This window comes from Maniola hyperantus, chromosome 6 (assembly GCF_902806685.2).
Source record: "Maniola hyperantus chromosome 6, iAphHyp1.2, whole genome shotgun sequence".
NCBI lineage: Eukaryota > Metazoa > Arthropoda > Insecta > Lepidoptera > Nymphalidae > Maniola > Maniola hyperantus.
In genome coordinates, this window is record NC_048541.1 from 15,105,961 (window position 1) to 15,119,001 (window position 13,041).

Genomic DNA, 13,041 nt, shown 5'->3' on the forward strand with positions numbered 1-13,041 from the left:
GTTAGTTATAAGTATTGTTATTTAGCTTTTAATAAGATATGTGTGACGTGTAGATACCTAATGTTAACGGCTTCGGTATACGGAAAAACTCAATCTTTGAGTTTATGATTATACCTGAATTTGTGTAACCTGTAAATATTTTTTCTTAAATAAATATATTTTTATTATTATTATTATTATTATAACCAAGTACCGACATAAGCGTGACGAAATTTCTGGAGACGGACATATATGATACTTTCTAGTTCTACTTTTTTACCCTATTTTTAGCTATTAACAAATGTTGGCATTCAAAAAGTATACAGAATACCAATTTGAAAAAATCTTAAGTCGACGAAGTCATCAGCTAGTAACAAAAAGTGACGTGGTTGTTGTCAGGGAGTACGCGGAAGCGCTTGAGGAGCAGCTGCAGGATGAGACGTCACACCGGCAGCAGCTTGAGCAGCTCAACGAGCAGCTCGTGCAGCAGCTGCGCGCGCTCAAGCAGCAGCAGCTGCAGCTGTGGCGGAACTCGCCCTCTTCCAGTAACCATTCACATTGTAACCCTAACTCCTTTAAGACGTCACGCAACATCAGAGTTTTCCCCTTCAATTTTAATATGGGTACTTTCAAGTCAAGAGTGCATATACGCTTCTTATAGGCAAGCGCGATCCATCTTAGGCTGCATCATCTCTTCCAGCAACCCAAACCTTATTATACTATCATCGTCATTAATCCATCGCCAACTCGTTACTGCAGCACGGGTCTCCTCGCCGAATGAGAAGGGTTTGGTCATAGTTCACCACGCTGGCCAAGTGCAGATTGGCAGACTTCACAATTTACATACCTTTGAGAACATTATAAAGAACTCATGCACAATTCCTCACGATTTTTTCCTTCACTATTAGAGAAAGTATTTAAAATGCTTATAACGCATAATATAACTTCGAAAAGTGAGAGGTGCGTGCCCGGGATCGAACTCCGACCTGCCAAACAGGAGGCCGGCGTCTTAACAACTAGGCTAATGGTTTCCAGGTTCGGAGCAGTCATTCCAGGCCAGCTCGCGGTCGGGAGGCCTGTCCACCAGCTCCGGCTCCACGAGCTCTGTGCCCATCGACCAGAACACGCTGTCCTACATCCAGCAGGCTTTCAAGGACATCTACGCGTTCATTAAGAACAACCAATGTCAAGGGTGAGACGACATTTTGTAATAACTTCTTCATCCTATAATCTCCTGATCACGGAAGTTTTGATAGTCATAAACGCAATTGTTCTGATTGGCTGAATTTTTGGTATTCTTGCTGCAACAATGCATTTTTTTTAAATTAAATTTTAACGAAAAATTAATAGAGCTCCGTAACAAACATCACCAAAAAGTTTATTTAAAAATGGCGAATGCTCAAGATTTAATAGATGCTAAGATTATAGCGTTGTAAAAGTGATACGTAGATTTGTCTTTGGGAGCATGGGACTTCTAAAACTTTTCAATGTTTCCTGTCTTTGGATTCTTCGTTCTTACCTTTACATGGTGTACCTTTACATAACCATGGTGGTTTGTCAGGCTTCTAGTTCTTAAAAGTCAACATGTAAAGTCGAATGCAGCTCCTTTATATGAATTTCTAAGCAATTTCTAAGTCCAATTACCAATTGTTGTCAATGTCAACCAAACGATATCCAACAAATTGAAATGAGCGTCAGTCTCTATCCGATGATTTCACCAAAAAACATCAAAAACAATTACCAACAAGAGTCCAGTATTTTTATAATATCATCCAAAATATTTTAAAATCACTGTTATAACTTTACGTTAAACTAACGTTTATAGCCAATGTCTCCTCGAAGAGTCAAAAGGGCAGGACACAGCAGAACAGAATGAGTCGGTACAACTAATAGAACAAGAAGAGACTAGAGATTTACGCGTAAAGATCGTGCCGAAGAAAGCGCAGAGCACCCATTTGAAACTAACAGAGAATGTGAAGGTGAAGAAGATGACCAAGTCCGCGCATTTGCTCGGCAATATGCAGTACGACGGGAATAGTGCAATGGTATATATTGTTAGTTTTATACTGTTTCGAAGGTACACTACTGATAAAACCGACATAAAATCGAGGAGATAATATTTAAATAAAATAGGTAAAAAATCATGTAAACACAGCAAATAGATAATTTATATCTTTATCTTAGGTATAAAAGGAGAAACAGACTGACAGATCAAACTGCTGGGTTTAAAATTTTTAGATTTTTTGTAATTTTTTTCTCTGACGTAAAGCACTACAAAGAAAGGCTTTTTAGAAATTCAATAATCAGAAGAATAATAATTTGCTTCAAGCTCCAAATCAAAAACCTCTATATTTTTTGTCAGATCAAATGTTGTCAATTGTTCAGTTCTATTTAAGAAATTACTAAGACAAGATTTCAAATGATTACTGAAATGCTTTTTCTTTTCATTGATTGATAAACTATTTATACATATAACGTTCGAAAACTTTGCTTCCAGAAACCTGGAATGATCGAGAGACAAATGGGAGACTCAATGAATGCGCACGGTGACAACCAGTTTAATTTAAAAGAATTGATTGCAGCACAAAAAGATACAAAAAGGGTAAGTTATAGTAATAAACATAATTAATTGTGAATTCGAATGTAAATTGGTGTCCATTGTCGTATGAAATGAGAAACGTATATCCGATTTGAAATGTGACTTCAAAGGCTGAGTATACACTAGCAATAAACCTTTTTGAAGTCAGCTCTGGAAAGTCCTTTCCCGCTTTGTAAACACTCGCAGCAAGTCAATTTCAGCAAATTTTAATTTTTGCAACTTGCAAAATAGATATTTCTTTTTTCACTAGTTTGGGAAATTAATCTGCAAAATTTTTCAGAATATACCAGAAAGTCCCTGCAGTAGCGTGGTAAGCGATTCATCCGACACTCTCGTGTACTCGCCAAGGTCGACTTGCCGCGAGAGTGCATACCAGCCTCCGTGCCTCGAGACTGTATATAGGTCGCCTCGCCGCGAGAGTGTGACGTACCCTCAGCGAAGTATCAACCTCAATCCACGAGACGCTATGTATTCATCCTCGGACGAAGACTTGTGATCTAAGATCTTTTATAATGTGTTTATTGTTATTTTTGTGTCAAGATTAAAATTTGTTTTTTGATATTGCTTTGTTTATGATTTCTACTTTCATTTTTAAGTGTGGTTGCCAACACTTAAAAATACATCAGATTCTGATCACAGGGAAATAGTCTGGAGTTTTCTTCAAAACTGAAACATAGTCCTTTGCAAGTGATGTGTAGCTTAGGCCGCGCCATCTCCACGGACGACAGAATCGCGGGATAGTCTTGCCATGTAATAAAATTCGATACAAACTCTATAGACCTATCTCCACAGGGCGATAGTATAGTTAGACTATCGCCGCGATTCTTTCATCCGTGGAGATGGCGCCTTAGTACACTTTCTTTAAATAAATAAAAATAGTGAGCAAACGAGCAGGCAGGTCACCACCTGGTATTATTAGTGATTATCACCGACCATGAACATTTGCATGCAATAAATGTACATTCCGTGTAAACGAAAGAGATGCATATATCAAAAGTTGCTCTCTGACTGTTCACACTGCCGGCGACGACTCGCTTTACTAGTTTTGTCGCTGAGCGACGAGCTTTCAAAAATAAACTTGCTCAGCGATATTCGTTCAGCGATGCTCGCTCGCTTGAGCACAGACTGGACTGAGCGACCGCGGGAGAATGGCGCGAGTAATCGCTCGTCGCACCTGCACACTCGCTTATACCCCGGCGACAAAACTATCGAAACTACACACTCGCTTCCCGCTGATCGCCAACTCGTTTATCAGTCGGACCACTGCCTTACGTACGCTTTTTAATGGTGGTCAAATTTCAACATAATTTTAACCGCCTGTAATACAACTTGAACTTTAGCCCCAGATTGTCAGAATCACAAACTCAGAATATAGTTTCCAATTTTATTATGTACTACATAAATTATAATTAAACCTATAAACAATAAAAATACAATAAAACTTAGCTCTTTTCACTGATTTCGCTGCTCTTCTGCTGCAGTTTAGCGATCATCATCTTCTCCTTGGCTTCCATTCGTGCCTGTTTCTCTAACTTCTTCTGCTCTTTCTCCCTCTTGGCCAGCATTTCCTGGAAACGCTCATCTCTAGGGTCGAGCGTGAAGCCAAAGTGTCTTCTTACTTCTTCTACCAGACGCTCTTTCTTTTGCTGTAAAAATATAGTGATGTTATCCCTTATCCATTCACATAGCTATTTTAGAAAATGACCAAGCGTAATGCACACACACAGAGATGAGATGAGCACCTCATGCACCATTTTAGCACTCAAATGACAATATGACTCAAACTAAGATGACGGTCTGACAGACGCACAGACTGACGGACAGACAGACATGTGGGTGGACAGCATTAGTGATAGGGTTCCCTTGGCACCTTTCAGGCACGAAGCCCTAAAAAGACAATGCCTCTGTTCCACAACACTCAGTGAGTGTTGAGCCTTAAAGTATTAAGTAACTTAAATTAATAAATATTGTTACCTTAGCTGCCTGCACTTCAGCAGCCTTCTTAGCAACCTTATCATTCAGCTCCTTCTTCCACAGTTCCAGCTTAGCAACCTTAGCAGCTACTTCTAAGTCCCTCTGTTCTATTCTTAACTGCTCCTGTCTTCTCTTCTCCGCTGTTGCATCCATCACTTGCCGGATTGTGTAGGGGAATGCTACAGCTTCATATTCTTTCTTTTCCTCTATTTCTTTCTTTGTTGGCCAGCACAAACCTGTAGAAGTATTCATTTGTTGTAGTTATACCCTAAGATTCAGGCTTTCTTAGTTTAGGGGCCAGGATCCCAATGTACCGTACTGTACTGAGTTCCTCTACTTAGTAAAGATTTTTTAATTATATAGGTACTAATTTTCTAATTATCTCAATCAATGTCCACGGTTGGAACTAGATATTTTGTAAGGATTTTTACAATCAACTTTAAAAAAGTAAATAAACAACTATTAAATTATTCATAATGGTATAGAATAAAATGAATGTATTTGAAATGCAAGGCATGACAAAATTTTGTGGCTTAATAAAAATTCAATGTATATATCTATTTATTAGCTCTGCTTCACCCTACAAGTAGAATTTATATTTTAGTTGGAGTATTAGACTGATGATATGATATCCTAGTTGCATAGCTATTATTTGTGCCGGTTAATTGCTGTTTACTGGATGGGTGACCGACTAGAAATAAGCATCAAAATCCCATCTCTTAAATGATTTGTATGCAGGATCCATAGGCCCACTACATTAAGACTGCACTGCGCTGCAAGAAAACCCCTACCATTGTAACTGATGGAAAGACCTCATCAATGAGGAATATGATGCAGAGATATAACAGTGATTTCTTACTTGGATTGACTCCACTGGCAATTCCATACTTCCCATACATTTTCCTATTATACTTGACAGTCAAATGGGCTAAACACTGAGGCTCTTCATATGGGCGTCTGTCGTTAACCAGGTTGTAATGAGCTGCTGATAATCTCGACTTATTTCTCTTTTTTTTGATCTCCGTCTCCCTCGCTTGGAGATCTTCCGTATCATCGATAAGTACTTGTTCATTCTGCTCGAACTCTGGCACTGTTGTTGAGAAACGGTGAAAACTGTTAATCAGGCTGGGCCTTACTAACATAGTTCTTATGCATATGTTCATTTTATATTAAGAAATTTAAATTCTGTTTTTATTATGACTCAATAGGTTATTTTTACCACAGACCAGTAATCTGATTTTTACTTGAAAAACTTCTCTATGATGAAAATGTAATGCATAGATTATCTACTATTTTGACTTTTGTTTGACAGTTAACACTTGATACCACAGATTAATAGAGGATACTACGATGCTTGATGGTTCACAATTGGTGGAAGACACAGACCAATAACATATAGGTGGAAGACACTTGCGACCGTGCGGCAAACAACTTACAACATACAAAAGCATCGGCAAACACCAATATACATACAAAGGGTTGTCATTTTAGATGACTTTTCGGAGTTCGATGGTACGGATTGTAATTATTCATCCAAGGATTGTACTCTGTGTTTCGGACTTGATTGATTTTCCTCTTTATTTTAATATAATTGTCTATGCTTCATTTTTTATTCAACTCCGAGTAGATGTGGAGTAGATCAGTATATATAATGTACTCTGTGGAGTAGATAAACTAGAACAAGCCCACGAAGCCCACACTGTGCCCACAGAGTACTTTTTACATAAGGAAAAACAAGTTTTTTATCCTAAAATAATCATTATGGATGATTTTGGCGACAGTTTCGTTCAACCCGAGGTGGACCCTGCAGCAGACTTCCTAGCCCGCGAACAGAACCAACTCGCTGGTCTTGAGGATGACTTGGAAACCAGTGCTCCGCCCCCCGTTGCCACTCTGTCGTCTAATGGGTTCGATGATTTCGTTGGTAATTCTTAATATCTTTATTTAATTACCTTGTATTCAACATTGCAATCAATAATTTCTCAGACAAATCACTTTCCTATTGTACCTATTTCCTGACTCTTATCTGGTTTTAATGTCTAAACTAGCAAACCCGCACGGGTAGCTTATTACAATTTTCGTAGGGATCTCTAATTTTACTGAAAATAAAGTGTAATAGCCTTTGTCATTAAGGAATAATGTAGCTTTCTATTGGTGAATTAATTTTCAGAATAGGTTCAGTAGTTCCAGAGATTACTTCCTACAAACAATCTTACTTTTACCTCTTTATAATATTAGTAAAAGCATAGATGGTGGTATAAGTTAGCCCTTGACTGCGATCTCACTTGATGGTAAGTGAGTGATGATGCAGTCTAAGATGGAAGTAGGGTAACTTGGAATAACAATGGTATTTTGTGCAGAAGTACCAAGTGCAGCTTCATTTGAAGCCAATGGCTTAATGGATGATGAACTGAGCTCTGCGCCAGCACCCGCCCCCGCCCCCGCCGTGACGCCAGTGTTCCGACAGGAGCGGGAGGAACCAGAGAAGATCAAGTTGTGGAGAGAAGAACAGAAGAAGAGATTGGAAGAGAAAGGTGATTATAGATTTACATTTTGAGTTAACTAATTATATTGCAAATCTAAATACTATATAAATAAGTACATGATAATAAAATACTGCAGAATTTTAAATAAATATTGTTACTTTGTTCGCATGGATTTAGGTTTTAAAAATCTTGTGGGAACAGTTTGATTTTCTGAGATAAAAAGTGGCCTATGTCACTCACCAGGTTTTTGACTAAACCCATGAAAAATTTAAAAATACGTCGATCCATTGCCATGTGATTGAAAGGCAACCCAATAAACAAACACACTTACGTATTTATAATATAGGTACCTAGTTCTATTTTTTAAAATTATTTTGTTTGAAATAATGTCAATCCTTTCTGTAAGACTGCCATCAAGAGGTTTTTAGGGTTCCGTACCTCAAAAGGAAAAACGGAACCCTTATAGGATCACTTTGTTGTCTGTCTGTCAAGAAACCTACAGGGTACTTCCCGTTGACCTAGAATCATGAGATTTGGCAGGTAGGTGGGGCTTTAGGGGAAAAGTCTGAAAACTGTGAATCTAGGGTTAGATCACACAAAAAAAAAATGTGGTCATGAACTAATAATTAGTATTTTTAATATTCGAAGTAAGATAACTATATCAAGTGGGGTATCATATGAAAGGGCTGTACCTGTGCATAAAACACAGTTTTTTCACTAAAACAGATTTTTATGCATCATAGTTTTTGAATTGTCGTGAAAAATGTCGAAAAAATACGACTGTAGTACGGAACCCTCAGTGTGCGAGTCTGACTCGCACTTGGCCGGTTTTTTATTTATATGTTTACAACTTTTTTCTCTTAGATGAGGAGGAAGAAAGAAAGAAGCAGGAAATGTTGAAAGTGGCCAAGAAAGAGTTAGAAGATTGGTACAAGACTCACGAGGAGCAAATTGCCAAAACCAAGGCAGCTAACAGGTAATATTTATTATAAGTTGTTCAGATATTAATTATTATGCTTCGCAATATAAACTGCCAATACAAAGAAAATATTTTTATTGATATTTTCACCTTGGATGCTTATAAATATTCTGTTTAAGTAAATATCTAGTAGTTTTGTAGTTGTAGAAATTGTAGTAGTGTACATTATTAGAAGGAACTTTAAAAAATATATGTGCATGTAAATATTGCCATACTAATTCCGTGTTTTCTTTTCAATGCTGGCAGGGAGTCTGCTAAGTGAGTATATTGATATACATAAATAGTTACACCAGTTTTAACAAAGGTACTACTAACTTGTGAATATTTCATGGTTTGGCATTGTATAGCTGTTTAATAGTAGGGGAGCCAAAGATGCTAAATAAGGATTTACTCGAGTGACCTATTGGATTGTGAAGATTAGGTGCTAAAAAGAAAAAAAGGTTATATGATGTAACCCCTTTCACTGGTTGATCTTTCTGCATCTAATTAACTTGTCTTGTCTTAATCTGACGCGCTCGAGTAAATCCCAAAATCCCCTCTTGGGCTGCCCTACCATAATAGGTCACGACCATTTCGTTCGAATGTTTCTATAACCCAGGTATTTACCTAATATTCATTTGTCAATAGGCATTTCTAAAACCTAATCCACTTCAGTAAGGTCTTGTATTAGATCGTTTGGATGTACAAATCAGCATTGTGTGATACCATCTTCATCTACAGAGATTAATTTTTCACCATTTTATTTGCCATATGTAAAATGTATGTGCAATATGTACCTATTGAACTTATAAAGCCTGACCAGAAAAATATAACACCTCGCCATATTGCGGAAAACCCGTGGAACTAATTTATACAAGAGCCTATACTTATTGACCTTAGACAATATATTAGTGGCGCCCCAGAGCAAGTTTTTTATATTCCTGGTCACTGGTCAGTGTATAAATAAACATAAGAAATTCCAGATACCAGATTTAATTCAAATTTTTACACAAATATGACATTTCTAAAGTCTAACCTTATTTTTAAACAAAAATTTGTATTTGTTTCTTGGTATGTGTTTATCTGATTTGAGATGAAACTTGGTACAGTTGTTATTGGGACTTGCAGCAAGATTTCTGATCAACATATTAATATAACGGAGCAAGTCCCATCACAGCTGGGCAATAAGCTACTTAATAATAAATGAACAAAGATTGTTTTTTAATCAAGTGTTTTGGCTATTATCTATGACTTAAAATAAACCAAATAAAACCAGTTTATTTCTAGAGTTGTCTTTAAATATTCGCTAATTATATTATTAGTATGGATTTCTCTAAATATATTTTTAATAAGCATGTAGTTATAATATAACGTCCACAATTAACAGAAACGCCGAGAAAGCCCTAGCTCGGGGCTCCGAGAGCGGTCCGGAAGAGGGCAACGAGTGGGCCCGCGTGTCGGAGCTGTGCGACTTCGGGCCGCGCCGCGGCAGGGACGTGGCGCGCCTGCGCTCCATCGTGCTGCAGCTGAAGCAGGCCGGCGTGCGCCCCAACTACCCGCCCAGATCCACCAAAGTGTAAGCACCCTTACAAATTCTGCTCAAGAAGTATAGTTCCGCGACAGATCCACATGGCAATCAGGGTGCCTACCCTCCTCTCATATCCCGACTGCCATGTCGACCTGTCGCGAACTATAAGTCCAATCTGAATAAGAGACATACAACTGTGCATTGTACAAATACAGATCTCAGCCGGGCTCCAGGTGTCTGTACTTAATTTTTATTCTAATGACCTGCACAATCCGCAATAGATAACACTTTAAACAAATTTTTCGCATGGCAGCACTTATTACTCACCGAAAAGTTAAAAAGTTAAAAGTATTTTCTTATACCTAAAATTTGATTACAATTTAATTTAATTGAAAGACAATTATTGAATATAGTTGATATATTTATTTAGTAAAAAAAAATATTGCTTTCTTAGTAGTTTCCTGTTTTATTATACTTATTTAAATGTAAAAAATCAAATTTTCTAATAAAATGTGTACATATCTTTTGTTCACAGGGCTTGAATGGATAAAGTCACTTAGTACAATAAGGAACGAAAAATATTGTTATTAGCCTGAATATAACTCTAAGATCAGTCTCAGTGTTATTGAATCACATAATTATATGAATGAATATTATATTAATAGAAATTGTTATTATTAACTATTGGAGCAACAGCTTTCTTGTAAAAGGCTAGGACTTCTTGACTGGTACTCAAGATTTTGAATGGAAAACATTAAGTTATTTGTCATAACAACTATCATATTTCCATGCAAAATATGATAGTTGTTAGTGTGACCCTAGCCTTAATATTATAACAGGTTTCATCTAACTGTTATTTATTGAATATTTTTATTTAACACAGTTCATCAATATTAGCTTTAATATTGAGGTTAGCATATTGTTTATTTGATATAGTATTAAAATAAATATCATTCCAAAATCATAACAAATTTTGATTTAAACAATAAGGTATACTTGCCTATGTCAAAAAAAATATTTCGCAGTGATTATTAAATAGAGGGTCTTCCAAAATACGTAAGATCCAATCCAATTGTTAGTTTTAATAAGTGTAATAACCATTTTAAATTATTGGTTAAACTAAAGGACATCAGATAATTGCGACGTCACATGCCAGCATTTCATAGAAACTTGCATACTAAGCGCATGTTTTGACACTTTTTAAGATACTGATTAGTTTGACTAGTTGTCAAATACCGGATTGACTGAGTAAAGCAAGGTCTCTGAATCTACTTTGAAGAAATATTACTTCTTTGTAACCACAAATTCACGGTTTCAAGATCCTAGGTCAACAGGAAGTGCCCTACAAGTGTTGATACCCTTGATGGGTCTTGAGAGACAACAAAAGTCATCCTATCAGGGTTCCTTTTTTCTCTAGAGATATGGAACCCTAAAAATGAAAAGCATGTACCTGAGTGGTTCCTCTGGTATCACTTTAAGTTATCCTTTTATAATGCACACAGTATTAAAATATAACAGCTTTTTAAAAGAATTGACCATCTTTGGATAAACTTGTGATTATCTAGAATAGAAACTTAAAATAAGTTTGTACAATGTGGCTAATTCCATTGTAACACAATTACTAAACTAAAATGACACATCTAAATCTATTGCTATCCCTTTCATAATGTTGATGCGGAAAAGGATAGCACTAGATTTAGACCTGTTAATTTGCCCCAATACAGTTACAATTTTAAATCCTTTGCTATATCTATGTGCTTTCTTTTATATATTCTATCAGCTAATTGCAACAATAAATACATTAAACTTACAACTAAGAGGAATGGCCAGACACCACATCTAAGATAATTTCTTAACTGTTGACCCAACATTTTGTTTTTGTTCAATAAAATTCGATTGTACACTATTTCAGTTCGTCTTGTTATATCCATCCAGCTATACATTTTTCTCACCATCTTATTACACTCATACGGGCAAAGAATTTTGCCATTCTTTAAATCTTTCATAGCAGATTCTAAACCCGATACTATACTAGTAACATTTGGTTCTGTCAAATATATCATGCTCTCTGGCAACACTTCTGGTATGCCACCAACTTTGGTTGATACAACTTTTAGCCCGCACGATGCAGCCTCGACAATCGCCATACAATATGCTTCAGTCAGTGATGTGTTTAAAAATATATCACCTTTGACTAACACATTTCTAACTTCGGAATGTTTCAAACTTCCTAGCAATGTGACACAGTGTTGGAAACCCTTTCGCTCCCTAACTTCTTGCAATAACCACATTTTAGGTCCATCTCCTCCTATTATAAACCTAATATTTGGGTACCGTGGACACATGTCAGCTATCACGGCAGCCATTAAATCTACACCTTTCCTATAAACTAATCTAGATACAATAACAATTGTGACTACATTGGGATCTCTTTGGCTTGGATCAGGTGTAAATGTGTATGCATCAACTGCATTTGGTATTACAGACACTTTGTGAGCTCTTACTTTAGCTCGTAATACTGTGTTCTCTTTCCCCGTATGAGACACACAGATACATGCATCACACTCACACAGACATAGCTGTAAATACTTATTAGTTAAAACTGCTGACATATCAGCAAAACCAAACAAACTGTGGTCAGTGAACACTGTTTTTAAACCCATTAATTTTCCTATCATGGACACCTCATGAGCTAGAACACTGAATGCAGAATGACCATGAACTATTTCTATACATTCTCGTATTAGAATGTACCGGACGATTGCAATATTGCATATCATAGTTGGCAGGGCACATTGGTGGTAGAACACTCTGATCGGCAGGTAATATACCTTCAAGCCTCCGGTCAAGTATCGTATGCCAACACGATCGCCGTAGCAGTGTGTTATCACGATAACTTTGTGCCCCCGTTTCATTAAACATTGTGATAGATTGTAAATGTGTTCTTCTACGCCACCAGTGTTTGGGTAGAAGAAATCTGAAGCCATGCATATTACGTGCCTTCTCTTGATCTTTGTCGGCTCCTAAAACAAGGAAAAATGTTAAGATCTAGCCCTAGGTGTAGTAAATAATTTTAATAATGAAACCAACAAACCGTCTCAGTGTTCATTGTCGATTTGCAGTTGTAATAACTGCAGTTTTATGTAAATCATAACAATTTCTGGGCTTTTTTATGCATATTTTCTTGAAATATTAATTTATTTTCAAAAAACAAATTCCTGTTTTGATTTTAGGTTATTGCTGAAAATTCAAATCAAAGACCATAGAATCTATGGATAAGTCTTTGACCGTAGACTAAGGCAGGAACCCAGAGTTGTAAAGCCCAGCATCATTGGCATGTTATTGGTCTGTGTCTCAGATTAAGAATCAAGGTAGATTTAAATAAAAATAAAATAAAATCATTTTATTTCAGGTTTGGGACCCATATAAAAACATGTTATAATTAAAAATTAAAATGCGTATAAAAATATTTAGTTAAAATCATTTAAAAAAATGAATAGTCATTTTGCGTTCGGGA

At 36.6% G+C, this 13,041-nt stretch overlaps 4 protein-coding genes across 5 annotated transcripts in view; 2 read left to right on the forward strand and 2 right to left on the reverse strand.

Moving 5' to 3' along the window:
• LOC117982882 (uncharacterized) overlaps positions 1–3,139 on the forward strand; it is a 47,570-nt gene extending 44,431 nt beyond the window's left edge. The window contains exons 17-21 of the mRNA XM_034969317.2: positions 379–524; positions 1,015–1,171; positions 1,805–2,024; positions 2,477–2,581; positions 2,859–3,139. Coding sequence (XP_034825208.2) covers positions 379–524; positions 1,015–1,171; positions 1,805–2,024; positions 2,477–2,581; positions 2,859–3,074 — 844 coding nt within the window. The 3' untranslated portion in view covers positions 3,075–3,139. The remainder of the gene's footprint in view (positions 1–378; positions 525–1,014; positions 1,172–1,804; positions 2,025–2,476; positions 2,582–2,858) is intronic.
• Positions 3,140–3,948: 809 nt separating this feature from the next.
• On the reverse strand, positions 3,949–5,799 carry CRIF (growth arrest and DNA damage-inducible proteins-interacting protein CRIF). Its single transcript, XM_034969312.2, has 3 exons — positions 5,412–5,799; positions 4,553–4,788; positions 3,949–4,224 (listed from the first exon to the last, which is right to left on the reverse strand). The coding sequence occupies exons 1-3, from the start codon at positions 5,713–5,715 to the stop codon at positions 4,021–4,023; spliced, it is 744 nt and encodes a 247-aa protein (XP_034825203.1). The 5' UTR covers positions 5,716–5,799; the 3' UTR covers positions 3,949–4,020.
• Positions 5,800–6,215: 416 nt separating this feature from the next.
• Positions 6,216–10,495, forward strand: Clc (clathrin light chain). 2 transcript variants are annotated; one of them, XM_069499171.1, is made up of 6 exons: positions 6,216–6,476; positions 6,913–7,086; positions 7,903–8,014; positions 8,264–8,275; positions 9,384–9,572; positions 10,060–10,495. In XM_069499171.1, exons 1-6 carry the CDS (start codon positions 6,314–6,316, stop codon positions 10,064–10,066), a joined length of 657 nt encoding a protein of 218 aa, XP_069355272.1. In that variant the 5' UTR covers positions 6,216–6,313; the 3' UTR covers positions 10,067–10,495. The 2 variants fall into 2 exon arrangements, with proteins under 2 accessions (XP_069355272.1, XP_069355273.1); XM_069499172.1 differs by lacking the exon at positions 8,264–8,275.
• PIG-A (phosphatidylinositol glycan anchor biosynthesis class A) lies at positions 10,489–12,782 on the reverse strand. The gene is made up of 2 exons (XM_034969309.2): positions 12,619–12,782; positions 10,489–12,547 (listed from the first exon to the last, which is right to left on the reverse strand). Exons 1-2 carry the CDS (start codon positions 12,631–12,633, stop codon positions 11,249–11,251), a joined length of 1,314 nt encoding a protein of 437 aa, XP_034825200.1. The 5' UTR covers positions 12,634–12,782; the 3' UTR covers positions 10,489–11,248.
• Between the last annotated feature and the right edge of the window lie 259 nt (positions 12,783–13,041).

Excerpts from the sequence above, each read along its gene's own strand:
- CRIF (XM_034969312.2), bottom strand. The coding sequence starts at position 5,715 with ATGAACATATGCATAAGAACTATGTTAGTAAGGCCCAGCCTGATTAAC. Across the intron at positions 4,789-5,411 it reads TGCCAGTGGAGTCAATCCAA|GTTTGTGCTGGCCAACAAAG; the intron begins GTAAGAAATCAC and ends ATACTTCTACAG. Across the intron at positions 4,225-4,552 it reads CTGAAGTGCAGGCAGCTAAG|CAAAAGAAAGAGCGTCTGGT; the intron begins GTAACAATATTT and ends ATATTTTTACAG.
- Clc (XM_069499171.1), top strand. The coding sequence starts at position 6,314 with ATGGATGATTTTGGCGACAGTTTCGTTCAACCCGAGGTGGACCCTGCA. Across the intron at positions 6,477-6,912 it reads TGGGTTCGATGATTTCGTTG|AAGTACCAAGTGCAGCTTCA; the intron begins GTAATTCTTAAT and ends TATTTTGTGCAG. Across the intron at positions 7,087-7,902 it reads GAAGAGATTGGAAGAGAAAG|ATGAGGAGGAAGAAAGAAAG; the intron begins GTGATTATAGAT and ends TTTTTCTCTTAG.